Below are 13,615 nucleotides of genomic sequence, written 5' to 3'. Positions count from 1 at the left end.
CATAAGACTTCCATGAGGGAAAATCATACTTCACAGTTGTCAATGATTTTAGTGAGTCTGATTTAGAGAAGAATTTATTCCAAATAAATATTCTTCATTTTTCAAAAGGAGCTTGTAAATGTCACTGTGGAAGACTTATAAAGCAAGCTTCCATGGAATGGTGCCGGTTGGTTATTCACTCTGGGCTTTTCTTAAGGAAAGTTCCTATGTGAATAAATGATAACTTGTCAGAATGAAGTCCCATTGTGTTTTGTGCTGGAACTTTTTCCTAATTGCCTTTGGTTATATTGAACAGAAGAAGTGATGAATAGTGAGAAGAGTTCAGTTGTACTAAGGTACTCACACAAGAAGTGTAGGCTGTGCAGAAGTACTTCATTTTTCTGGAGTAAGTTGAATGATAGCAAGTAAAATTGTTTGTAGATAAATGTTACGCTTGGAAATCCTAACTTGATGTAGACCTAATGTGGGCTGTGAGCTGGATTGCTCAGGTTGGAGGATCTGTTAAAACACTTGCATTGTACAGAAGCTGAAAGCTGGTGAATCCTCAAAAAAGAAAAAGGCTGTTATGCCACTGAGGTACACTACAAGTCTGCGTGTGCAACACTGTGTGCATTATTGTTTCCCTTGCCCTGCCCCCACCCATAAGCCTCCTCAGAAGAAGGATGCAAGTATGAAATGACCTTCTTGAAGGAGAAAAAAATTAAGATTCTGAAATTATGAATGATTTGGAGAAGTTAGAGACTTGCCTATTTTCAAGCTATCCTGCCTAGCTTTTATTTTGGTAGAAGTGGTGGCTGCAGACTGTTAGGGTCCAAACAAACAGTTCTTAACAAGAAGGTAGCTATACTGTGGAACCCTTTGCTGTGCAAAATGTAGTAGCTATGGAAAGATTTAGGCACTTTGAGAGGAGGAGGTGTGTGGAGGGGAAGCCTTTACTGTTTTGTATGTGTTAAGATGTTTCTTTTGGTTCAGAGGATTGGTAAGGCACAGATAAGTGGAGGCTGAGAACATTCTGATGAGAACTGTAATAATGGTGGTCTTGCTCATAAGCCCCTCCCTACATGCTTAACACTTTTATCTTGCCTTTAGTAGCCTGTAGCAGGTGAGTTTGATCTCTCTGGCCTGATCTGTTAATTCATGCAACCTTTTTGTATGAATTACTGAAATCTTTTATGGAACATTGAGGTGAAGTAAACTTTAAGGCTTTTATTGGTAACTGCTGTGAACTTGCTTTTAAAATGTCTAAATAGAAATGAAACTCTTTAAAAGCCTGGAATTTTTTAATATATATAAATATATATGTGTATGTGTATATATCGGGTCTCACCAAACCGTGCTGATGTTGATGGTTTCATTTGTTAGTGAGTTCTTGCTAAGCAAATTATAGTTTTATCCCAGGAGATGTAGCAGATGGGTCTCTTCAATACTTCCACACAAAGTGCAGGTTAAAAACTAGGTGAAGATGTATGACAGTGGTATGACTTGTCTAATTTCTAGTGTTGCTGTTATGCTTTCTGCTTCACAAGGGCATATGTGTTCATAAATGGTAGAGAACTCAAAACTCAAATAGTGAGGAAGATACACATTCTAAGTACTTGTATGCAAGAGCTCTTTTGACTGCGTATTCTGTTGTTTCTGCCCTTTCAAAGCAAAGGGAAAAAATGCTGTTGCATGCAAAGAATCATGATGGTGAAATCTTGGATATTACCATGATATTAGTACTTTGATCAAAATGTTATCACTGTATATGATGCTGGTCACTTGTTCTGTTGTGCACCACCATCTGTGGTCTGACTCAGCACTGTTCTGCATTACCAAGTCATCAGGTCTGGGGAAGACCTATGTGGCCCGTCTGTTTCAATAGCTGAGCAAGCAAGGCTGGAGCTACATTACCTTCCTCTTACTTCAGCTGATGAAGTTAACCACTCTTACCAGCAGAGTTGGGGTGGCCATACATATATAAAATACCAGTAGGATTTGGGGGAAAGAGTAGTATTTCTACTTCATATATATGAATGAAATATAATTTCACTGATACTCTGAAAGGGTCGCCCTGGGACTAGGAGTCAAAGATGTTGTGGGAGCAGGAGGCCAGTAGTGAACTCTTTCCTTGGCCTTCATGAGCTGAAGCCCCATCCAGCTGACACTTCCCCCCTCCCCCCCCGCCCTGTTCTCTCAAACATCAGTGAATGGAAATAAGTGTGGAGAAAGGGTTGCTGTTTGGGGAACCTCTGTCCGTCTCTGTAATTTAATAGTGTTGTGATGCTTTCTTTTCCTATATCAGTATTGCATAGTATCCAACTATTTAATGATCCACGGGGCATTTCCAATACAGATGCTGAACTCCTTCAGAACTTAATCATATGTAAGTCAAACAAGGTGGTGTCAGACCTTGCCGTCAAACCGGTGAATAATTTAGTAATTATTATTTGTTAGCACAGGTACAGTAAATACTGACTTCTGCCCAAAATCTGAATAAGGTACTCTGCTAACTAATTTCATCAGTTGCTGTGAGAAGCATAGGTTGTCTGTTAGATATAGATTACATTGTTTTACAGATGTGCAATAAAGCAAGGCTTTTGAAAAGGTACAAGTGTTAAAAGCCAATTAAGAATACTGTCAGTGTGCTCATGTTCCTGTATTGATTGTGCTTGGGTTTGGTTAGAAATGTGTATTAATAATTTGAACAGCCCTTAAATACTTGTCAGATAGCTCGTAGGAAAAGTTGCCTGTCAGAACTGCAGTCAGTGATAACTTTGAGGGTTTTTTTTATTACTGAACTTGTTGATCATTGGGGTATGGACAGACTGCCAGCACAGCTGACTTCCAGCATTGCTTTCCGTAGGGCTTGATGTGTAACTTTTGTCATTTTCTCTAGGCATTCCAGATCCAGTTCTTGGGTTCCTTCCTCACTCCCATTAGGAAGATGCTACCTAGCAAGAAGAATGTTGAAACTCTGTCAAAGTGCTGAGAGGTCTGCAAGTGAGATTAAATGGAAGTATAGTAGCAAGGGAGACTGATAAGCAACATTGTTCTTACAAAGCCTGACATCATAGAAAAAGGCCTTCCTAATATCTAGTCTGAGTCTCCCCTCTTTTAGTTTAAAACCATTACCCCTTGGCCAGTTTAATACAGCAGGCCGTATTAGAAAGTCTGTCCCCATCTTTCTTGTAAGGCCCCTTTACACATGGTCATCATGAACCTGGTCATTGTGTCTCACTTGGATTAAGCTTCTTCACTGCAGCTCTGTTACGGTCACAAACCATCTTCAACAACTTTATTAAAACATTTTAAGTTGATCAAGGAAGCATATTTGCTATACTCAACACTGTTGTTTGGTTTAATGCAGTACCAGTTCTCATTCTTGGAATGTGTTACATTTTATTCAGCCTTTACAAAAATGATTTATGAAATAATGTCACTTAGTACAGAGGCACTAGGGACCGGGTGAGGAAGGGAATTGGTTGCTGCAGCTGCAGTCTTTCTTTGAGCAGCTGGTTGTGAATTTTTGTTAGATGGCCTCTCAGAACTAAGTGTTAATGTCTGAGGGCCATAATGAGATGTTCTTCAGCCATAAAATTGCTGACAGAAACTCTGTCTTCAGTACGTGAAAAATGTAGCTGTTCTCTTAATACAAGACTTCTTTTAAGTGGCAAATGATTTGTCCAGGGAGGGTAGTCTTTAAAAGCATCCTTTACTAATCTTATGTTACAGATAGTTAACCATAAGTTACATGTGAATGGCATATGCAGTTGACTTGTGACACATGAAGACCTTCTATTTCATAAGTAATGTTAGGAAGCCATTCAGATCCCTGATTCTGTTTATATTTTGTAGTGGAAGGGTTTTCGGCTCTAAGGAAAGATGGCAGGATACAAAAAATTAGAATTCATGAAGAGCAGTTCCTCAGTAGAAGTAGCAAAGCGCTGTAACATAGGATTAAAGTCTCCTTTTTTGCTCTCCATTATTGTATCTTTGTTACTAGTATTTTTTTTGTTACATTTCCTTCCTAGATGCTGTGCCTATTGACCTCCATGTAGAGGCCCTTGATAGTTCTCTGAAGGTGCATAAACTGATATGTAGATTAATTGCACGGCAAAGTCTACAAGTACTTTGTATTTTGGAGTTAGTGTTGAAAAAGAGAATAAGCCAGGATGAGTTTTTGCCAGGGGAGGTAACATCCTTCCAGGAACATCTGGTAGTGGAAGTTCTGGATAACATATTGGCCTTGCCAGAATCTCCCTTTGAGCTTTCAATCCTGTAAACAGTCATGATTTGGCTTTACTTTTAGCAGGAAATTATTGCCATAAAAGGGTGCTGTGGAGCCTCATGTTAGGCAAAACAGATAAGGCTGTTTAAAAAAAGAAAGGAAAGAAAAACAACCCACCCACAAACAGCAACACACACCCACCCTCCCAACACCCACAAAAAATCAACCTAGCATATTTGCTTGAGCTTTTAATATACCAAAGACTTAATGCAATGTAACAGATACTAATGAACACATTTCAGTTGTATTTGTCCTAATTAGACCAAAACTTGAGAATACATATGGAGATAACAGGTTTCTAAACTATGAAATTCTTATCTGTACTACAAAATGAGACTGTATCATATGGCAGCAAACTGGTCTTCTGTAAACAAGATGGAGGTGGAGCATGGTGTACTCATTCACAGGTTTTGGTCAGACAGAAGTTTAAAAGTAGGCCTTTCATGATGTTTGGGTGCTTTAAAGCTCCAGGCTTGTCCATGTAACTGAATCTGCCTTTCAGTATACTTCATGTTGCAAGTGAGAGCCAAGTAATTGTTATCAAATCACAGAATGGTTTGGGTCAGAAGGGACTGTAAAGCTCATCTAGTTCCAACCCCCCTGCCATGGGCAGGGACACCTTCCACTAGACCAGGTTGCTCAAAGTCCTTTTCTCTTACATTGGTAAACATTTAAGCCAATGTATTGGTATAAATGCATAACTTATTTCCACCCCACCCATTGTTGGTCTTTAGAAAAATGTTACCTTGTTTCTCCCTGAAAAATCTGAAATTTGTTTATAATTAAGTTCAATTCTTATTCTAGGTCTGAGACTGAACTCTGTAGGCTAAAAATGTCAGAACAGGGATAATAGATGTGTTTTCCTCAAGAAGTTAATCTATTTTAAATGCACACTTGACTCAAATACCTTCTGTTCTATGGGTAAGCATTGCTGTATATTTGCAGTTTCACTCAACATTGGAAGAGTTGTAGAATCGTGGATGAATGTTCACTATTCTGTTAACTCTTTTAGACATACTTGAATTAAGTGCAGAAAGCACTCTTAGATCACTGTTGGTATTTTCTTGTGATTCTTTAAAAACGATACAAAGTGTCTTAAGAAAGAAAAATAGGTGAATGGGAGAATTGGACTTCCTCCTAGAAGGAACTGCAAGTTTTACTGCAACCTGGTCTGTTTCAGGTAAATTAAGTCTCAGTTTAAAATTCCTGAAGGTTTTTTGTTACTGCTGTTTAAATTTTAATTGCCATAGTATAACTGTTGCCTCTGATGGGAACTCCCTGGCTGTCCGGCCAGGAGTCAGACAGGCAACCTCATCTGATAGCAAGGCAAGCTGTCCTTTGTTTTGTGGGGTGATTTAGCTGACTGCCAAAGGTTGCTGCAGTTAAGTCCTATCCCAGAGACTTGAGGCACATCAACCAATTACCCAAAAGTCAGCATAGGCATGTTTCTATATTGCTTGTATCCTGGGAAGAAACACAGTGATGTATTGTGGCTGCAAAGCAGTTACTACACTCTGCAATTATTTAACATAGACTTTACCTCTGTCCTGGAAGATTGATGGAGTGGGAGTGATCTATGAGACCGTTAAGAGTACTCAGGGACAGAACTGAAATGACACTGTTTTTCCTGACAACAGCTGTCTAAATTACAGCAGGACAATACACCTTGTTAACTGAAAATGGTGCCAAATTAAGCCTTATTTGTTTGGGGTTTGTTTTCCTTCCTTCAAGTTAAAAAGCTTAAATAACTGTAAGTCATTCACGCCTACAGTGGCAAGCATGCCTTTAACTGGCTGAAGTAAATTTGTTTAAAATTGATCAACTGTAGTGATCAGTAATCATTTAAATTACTAAGACCTTACTGTCTTGTTAACATCAGGTAGCATCTTTCAAAAGAAGCAAAGAGATCCAGGTGCTCATGTAGGGTTTTTTTAACTTATTCCCAAAGTTGAACCACATTGTTTGCCAGTTTACCTGGTGATTAGGTAAACCTAAATACCTGGTTATTAGGATAACCTAAGTAAGTCTAAAAGTAGCCCTTATCTGTAGTATTCCAGCTAGAAATTAGGTTGTTTTGTTTCGCTTTCAATACCCAGGTAAATTCTCCCTCTGCAGATATATGTATATAGATTTTTGAGGTTATTACAGGTCTGTCCAACTTCATGGTTACTCTGTTCCTCCTGAAAGTGTACATAGCAACAAGTCTTCTCTCTGAAGTTTCTTACTCTGGGAGGTCACTGCATCAGGGAAATAGGATGTTGAAAGGAGTGTCTAGACTCTTTAAGCCTTCCCAAAAGTTCAGGATTTCTGACTTGGCTCTCTTTTAAGAATTTCCAAATCCAAGTAGACATTACTACTTGCCTTCCCTATTTCTGTTGAAAAGGTATTAGCAACTTTTCATAAAAAAGAGGCCATGAGGTAGAGCATTGGCTGTATGTAAATGAAAGTAGATAGTGTTCCGAATGCTGAGAAAAGGCAATGTAATAGGAATAGTCATATTGAGCTAGAGGCTGTTAGTGATCTGATAGTCATTCCTTGCTGAAAAAACTGCTTTTGAATACTATCTTAAGGTACTCTGGTTTTTAAATACATGTCAGTGATTATATTCCATCTTTTTTTCCAGAAATGTTACGAACAAAAACAGTACAAAAATGGACTCAAGTTCTGCAAGATGATCCTCTCTAACCCAAAATTTGCTGAACATGGAGGTAACTGCAGACTCAAAAAATTGTTTGAGTTTTTTTGTGGGGTTTTTGTTTGGGTGGTATTTTTGTTTTTTTTTCCCCCTCCTATCATGAGCCTAAATGTGTAATCTATTCCATATTACTGGGAAAGAAAAGAGCTTGTTACTGAGTATGATTGTGTCCTTAGGACTGAATAGTTAGTGGGGATTTTCAGGTTTTGTGCTTTCAGACCAAGTTTTCACCCTAGTTCAGTCAAACACTCCTGTGCAGTGGGATGATGAAGATCAAAATATATGGTGGAAGCACACTTCAGTGAAGCTTCCAAGTAAGTTGCCTTTCTGGGTTTCTGGGTCAGAATGATAGTGTGGGATTTTCTTGTATTCCCACATTCCTGTTTAATAGCAAGCCCAGCCTTTTTTATATATATTACATCAAGGTATTCCACCAATGAATTAAAAATCTTGCCTTTTTTGTCAAGTTCATATTCTTAAATTTTCTGTACTACATACCAAATGGCTACTTGTAAGGAGCAAAGTTAACTGTAATACTGTTGGTGCTAAGACTTGAAGCTAAAGACAGAATCTGGAGATCCTGTTCTGATAAATACTACAGGAAATTGTACAGCAAAACCTGTCAGAACTTAATCCTCAATAAGATACTCTAGTCTTACTCTATTACAGAGTTTCTGTGCATGGCTCAGCCAATCTTTCCTTCTGATACAGTGAATTTTTCTTGTTTGTCTGCTGTTGAAGTAACCTAACAGTGAGTGTGCCTGTACTGTGTCAGTAAGATTATTTTTCTGTTTGACATTGTCAAATCTTGGCAAAATGTTCAGCTAATCCTTTTCATGCTTCCATCAGTCTGCTGTCTTTTTGTCTTCATTACTTCCCTAGAGATAAAATTACAGTTTTCTTGTTGCCTCAAAGCTGGAGTGGCTTTTCCAGTTCTGATCTAATGCATTTGTCTCTACTAGCACTTGTTTTTATAACATATCAGTATACATCTCTCTCTTTCTGCTTTTGCTGCCACTTAAACTTTTCCAGAACAACTAGCTGCTTTGGCAGTCCACATACTACTTGGGCTCTGAGCCACTAATGGCTTTGAAGCTTGGGAGCAGAGCCTGGAGTGAACAGCTGAAGCAGAGCTAAGCTGATGAAATGATCTGATGGGAAGCTGCACTGTTGTCACACTTAGCTTCAGAGACAAGGAATTTGAAAAATGTAGGGAGAAGGTGGCAAACAGATGGACTGCTGTGGCTGGGCAGTTAATTCCCTGGTATGGGAAGGTAGCTTGCCCTCCTTCCTACAGTGGGGATATTCTTTTTTCAAGCACCCTGATAATACTGGGAAGGCATCCTTCTAGCTTTTTCTGTCCTTACAGTGTGTATGTAGGACAACTTAAAAACAAACCAAAATCATTGGCTCATTTTGGGTTATTGTTCACTATAGGTCTGCTTCTACAGAAAACTCAGTTAAACAGGTCTATCAGACTTCAAACTGCTGTTACATCTGACCTTGAGATGGTGGACCATTGCCATTGATACTGGGGAAAAGGCTGCAATTGAGAGAAAACTAGAGTATTATGATGAAAATGTGACTCATCTTCTGGCAGGAGCCAAAACTTTTTTTTTTCAATAGGACTTTTTTTTGGGGGGGGGAGGGAAGAATCTGGAGCAGCTTTCAGGCCTAGTGCAGCTTGTTTCCCACGATGTTACTTGAAGAATGGCAGAAAAGGAAAACCAATAGTTATACCAATGTATTATTTGGAACCTGGTGCCTCTCAGTTTTGATTGAAATGCTCCTGCTTTGAGAAGGCCTTTTAACCCCAAAACACCATACCAGGAAATGCGCTTCTCAACTAATGCTTTGTAAGCAACCTGTGTTAGCGGAGCTGACTGTGACGAAGATTGGTTTCTTATGCTATGACACAGTCTAATGATTTTTTGTTTTTTTCTTGTTCTGCCCACTCTGGAGCTTTAACATGCATTGAGAAGCTCCCTAGAAATGCTTTAGCTTATTGCTAACTCCCTTAGAGCCAGTTAAATGTATTTTTTTAATTAATAAACTTAGTGTTGCTTGTGTTCATCACATCTGTATGATAATATGCAGTGATCTTAAGACCATTTTGAAGAAAGGAAATGTTTCCTTATAACAGTTTTCAGCTGTGTGAGGCCACTGTCCTGATCTAAATTTATCTTTTAATGAGGAACTTTACTGTGTAACAACTTCAAAGGATATCTGCACTGTAAAACTGGCATATGAGAAGTCAGAAACATAAGTATATGATATGTCTTACAGAGACGCTGGCAATGAAAGGACTGACCCTGAACTGCTTAGGGAAGAAGGAAGAAGCATATGAATTTGTTCGTAAAGGACTTCGTAATGATGTAAAGAGTCATGTCTGTATCCTTTATAATACAAAATCTGATCTTTTTTGCTATGAGTTCTTTTGCTTTTATGTACTGATGTAGCAACAAAGTCACAGTTTTGAAGTATGTAATGTGATCTGCATAAAAAAGTCTAAAGGTATTATATATGGATATTCATACACAGTGAATATTAATTGGTAATCAAACACTTGAAACAAGGTTATACTTTCCTTTCTACAATTTTGCAGAACCTTTAAGAAAAATGCCTTTAGCATTTATGTCTTAGGAAAAGACCATCTCTAATGGTACATCTTTGTAAAATCTGGCTTTTTCCTGACGTTTCCTTCTCTCAAAAAGGTGCAAGAAATCTAAGCTAGAGGTGTTCTGAAAGAACCTATTTCACAGAATTATAGAATAGTTAGGGGTGGAAAGGACCTTAAGATCATCTAGTTCCAGTCCCCCCTGCCATGGGCAGGGAGACCTCATACTATACCATCTTGCCCAAGGCTTCGTCCAACCTGGCCTTGAACACTGCCAGGGATGGAGCATTCACAGCCTCCCTGGGCAACCCATTCCAGTGCCTCACCACCCTTACAGGAAAGAATTTCCTCCTTATATCCAGTGTAAGCTTCCTCTGTTTAAGTTTTAATCCATTACCCTTTGTCCTATCACTACAGTCCCTAATGAAGAGTCCCTCCCCAGCATCCCTATAGGCCCCCTTCAGATACTGGAAGGCTGCTATGAGGTCTTCATGCAGCCTTCTCCAGGATGAGCAGACCCAACTTTCTCAGCCTATCTTCATATGGGAGGTGCTCCAGTCCCCTGATCATCCTCGTGGCTCTCCTCTGCACTTGTTCCAACAGATCCATGTCCTTTTTATGTTGAGGACACCAGAAATGCACACAATACTCCCAAATGAGGTCTCATGAGAGCAGAGGGCAGGATCACCTCCTTTGACCTGCTGGTCATGCTCCTTTTGGTGCAGCCCAGGATATGGTTGGCTTTCTGGGCTGCAAGCGCACACTGAAGCTGGCTCATGTTCATTTTCTCATCAACCAACACCCTCAAGTCCTTCTCCACAGCCCTGCTCTGAATCTCTTCTCTGCCCAGCCTGTAGCTGTGCCTGGGATTGCTCCGACCTAGGTGTAGGACCTTGCACTTGGCATGGTTAAACTTCATGAGGTTGGCATCAGCCCACCTCACAAGCGTGTCAAGGTCCCTCTGGATGGCATTCCTTCCCTACAGCGTATCAACCGAACCACACAGCTTGGTGTCACAGGCAAACTTGCTGAGGGCGCACTCAATCCCACTGTCCATGTCAGCTATGAAGATGTTGAACAAGACCGGTCCCAACACTGATCCCTGAGGGACACCACTCGTTACTGGTCTCCAGCTGGACATTGAGCCATTGACCACAGCTCTTTGTGTGCGGCCATCCAGCCAGTTCTTTATCCACCAAGTGGTCCATCCATCAAATTGATGTCTCTCCAATTTAGAGACAAGAATGTTGTGTGGGACCGTGTCAAACACTTTACACAAATCCAGGTAGGCGACATCAACTGCTCTGCCCCTGTCCATCAGTTCTGTAGCCCCATCATAGAAGGCCACCAAATTGGTCAGGCAGGATTTCCCCTTAGTGAAGCCATGCTGGCTGTCACCAAGCACCTTGTTGATTTTCATGTGCCTTAGCATGCCTTCCAGGAGAATCTGCTCCAAGATTTTGCCAGGCACAGAGGTGAGACTGACTGGTCTGTAATTGCCCAGGTCATCCATTTTCCTCTTCTTGAAAATGGGGGTTATATTTCCCTTTTTCCAGTCATCGGGAACTTCACCTGACTGCCATGATTTTTCAAATATGATGGCCAGTGGCTTAGCAACTTCATTTGCCAGCTCCTTCAGGACCCGCGGATGGATTTCATCAGGTCCCATGGACTTGTGCCCGTTCAGATTTTTAAGATGGTCTCAAACCAGTTCCTCTCCTACAGTGGGCCCAAGGTCTTCATTCTCACAGTCCCTGCGTCTGCCTTCCATGACTTCGGTCGTGCAGTCAGAGCCTTTGCCAGTGAAGACCGAGGCAAAGAAGTCATTCAGAACCTCAGCCTTCTCCAAATCCTGTGTAGCCAGTTCTGCCAAGAGCTTCCGGAGGGGGCCTACACTGTCCCTAGTCTGTCTTTTGTTCTCTGTGTACCTCTAGAATCCTTTCCTGTTATCCTTAATATCCCTAGCCAAGTTTAATTCTAACTGGGCCTTACCTTTCCTAACCTGGTCCCTAGCTTCCCGGATGACATCCCTGTACTCTTCCCAGGCCACCTATCCTTGCTTCTGCCTTTTATAAGCCTCTTTTTTTTCCTTTGAATTTTCCTCAGGAGCTCTTTACCCATCCAAGGATGTCTCCTGGCCCTCCTGCTGCACTTCCTTCTACTTGGGATACTTCTTTCTAGTTGGGATAACATTGGGATAGTTTTGCCACTGAGTTTTAGGTAATGCTTTTGGTCTCTTGGCTTGAGTTCTGTTAACGAGCTTGTCTTTCAGAAGTTTATACCTGTAAACTACTTAACAGCTGTTTAGATGGCTGCTCCCAAAGTTCTTCTGTTTAAGCCACAGGTAAAAGACTATTCCAGATTTGCACAGAATGCCTTACTTGTTCTGTATGTATTCAACTTGCATGTTAAGGGGAAACTTTCCCATTAAGTATTTGAGCTTTTAACAAGATCTTCCTTTAGTATCACAGGAAATGCTGTCTGATGACCGTGTAGGTAGGAGAAGGGGGATGGCTGTTTACACCATTTGTTTCTTCAGGGAGCTTGAGGTTGGAAAAATCCTGTTAACTCTGCTAACCTTCACACACTCAGAGGCATGCCATTGAACAAAGACAATTTGTGCCTTGTTGGTTCTAAAAGCTGAATACCTAAGGAATACTGAAGCAGTTTTAATCTAGGTTTAAGAAGTCCTGCACTTTGAGTTAGGGAGTAGAAGAGTCTTGGTGAGTCAGGGAGAGTTTGGAGGGGGTTTTCATTCCTAAACAAAGTCCCAGATAGGGATTTATCGGCATCACTAGTTCTTGTCTGCAGTTCATGCTGACTCTTAAAACTGTCTGGATGGCTCCCCTACAAATGCTGGAGAGATTTGTGCTTTTTCACATCTAATCTGGGGGGTGGGGTGGTCAAAGGGACCCTCTTCCTGGACAAGTTTAAAACAAAAAAAACAAACTTATTTTGGGTATGAGTTTCAGTGATTTTATCACTGTTTACCTGACTCGTTAAACTTGGCTTACTTTAAGTAGGCTACGGGATTTGTTTTCTGAATTCAGGTAAAGTCTAAACTCATCTGAATGTTAGGCACAGATTTGGGGGTTTTTTTGGGGTTTTGTTTTCTTTGGGTTTTTTTAAGCTACATCTGTGGAACTTGTTCTGACAAAGCAGGGAATTCTAATGTTGTGCATTCGAGTGTATTGTTACAGCTCTACAGAGAACCCCTTGAGTAATCTGTGCAGATTACTTCTCTAGTGTAGTAAAGTAATAGCGAATTCATTCAGATTTTTTGCAGTACTTTCAATAGTCATCTCTTGGTAAGTTCTAAAGAAATAGCTGAACTCTTTTACTACTACCATGTTTTAAGAGCACCCAATGTGCTATCATAATGTCACTGCCCAAATATCTGAATCTTTCCTGATGGTTGGGCTCCAGTACATGGGAAGAGTCAAGACTAAAGTATGTATTCCAGCCCATGAGAAACAGATATGAGGCTGAGCTGTTTATTAAAGGTTCCTTCTACATCCTTTGCAGACTTGTGACTAGCAATGAAGCTTTGATGAAACCTTGCAGGTCTGTTAATTCTCAGTGTTATTACCTAAGCAGAGCGTGGGAGGTTCTCTAAAATGCTTGCATCTGCTTTTTTATGTGAGCTTAATGCCTGTTATTTGGTTTAAAGGGAGAGGCTAGGGAAGAAGGGAGTAGCCACTGAAGTCACCTCATTCCAGTAGCTGGTTTTGAGGAGGTGCAATACATCTATATGTTCTTATTTTCTTGGGGTAACTTTTAGAGGTGCTTTTGATTTATTTTGTTACCTGTGCTTTTTAGAAAGGACATGGTGTAGGGTGTTTAAAATACAGTTGGTCACTTCAGTGTTGTTTAAGGAGTAGATTTTAATTCTGTGTTTCCCAATATTGAGGTCTGGAGGGAAATAGCCATTGTAAAATGGTTTAGAAATCCAGAAATTTTCTGGTCAAACTACATATTATATTCAGGACACCGTGGGAACTCATGCAAGACTACCCAGAGCTATCTACTATAA

General features: G+C 40.3%; 1 protein-coding gene across 3 annotated transcripts in view; it reads left to right on the top strand.

The window, feature by feature from the left end:
• The window catches only part of NAA16 (N-alpha-acetyltransferase 16, NatA auxiliary subunit), a 63,280-nt gene that overhangs the window by 3,880 nt on the left and 45,785 nt on the right, over nucleotides 1-13,615 (top strand). For all 3 annotated transcript variants that reach the window (XR_009728595.1, XM_061374264.1, XM_061374265.1), the window contains exons 2-3: nucleotides 6,894-6,978; nucleotides 9,252-9,356. Coding sequence is in view for 2 of the 3 variants with exons in the window: in XM_061374264.1 (XP_061230248.1) it covers nucleotides 6,894-6,978; nucleotides 9,252-9,356 (190 nt within the window). In the remaining variant the exon portion in view is untranslated. The remainder of the gene's footprint in view (nucleotides 1-6,893; nucleotides 6,979-9,251; nucleotides 9,357-13,615) is intronic.

The sequence above is a fragment of the Neopsephotus bourkii genome, unplaced genomic scaffold (genome assembly GCF_033783945.1).
Source record: "Neopsephotus bourkii isolate Nb327-2 ecotype Australia unplaced genomic scaffold, CSIRO-AGI_Nbou_v1 NB_1637, whole genome shotgun sequence".
Classification (NCBI taxonomy): domain Eukaryota; kingdom Metazoa; phylum Chordata; class Aves; order Psittaciformes; family Psittacidae; genus Neopsephotus; species Neopsephotus bourkii.
The sequence above is the reverse complement of the archived record's forward strand: the minus strand, read 5'-3'. Positions and strand labels throughout refer to the sequence as shown.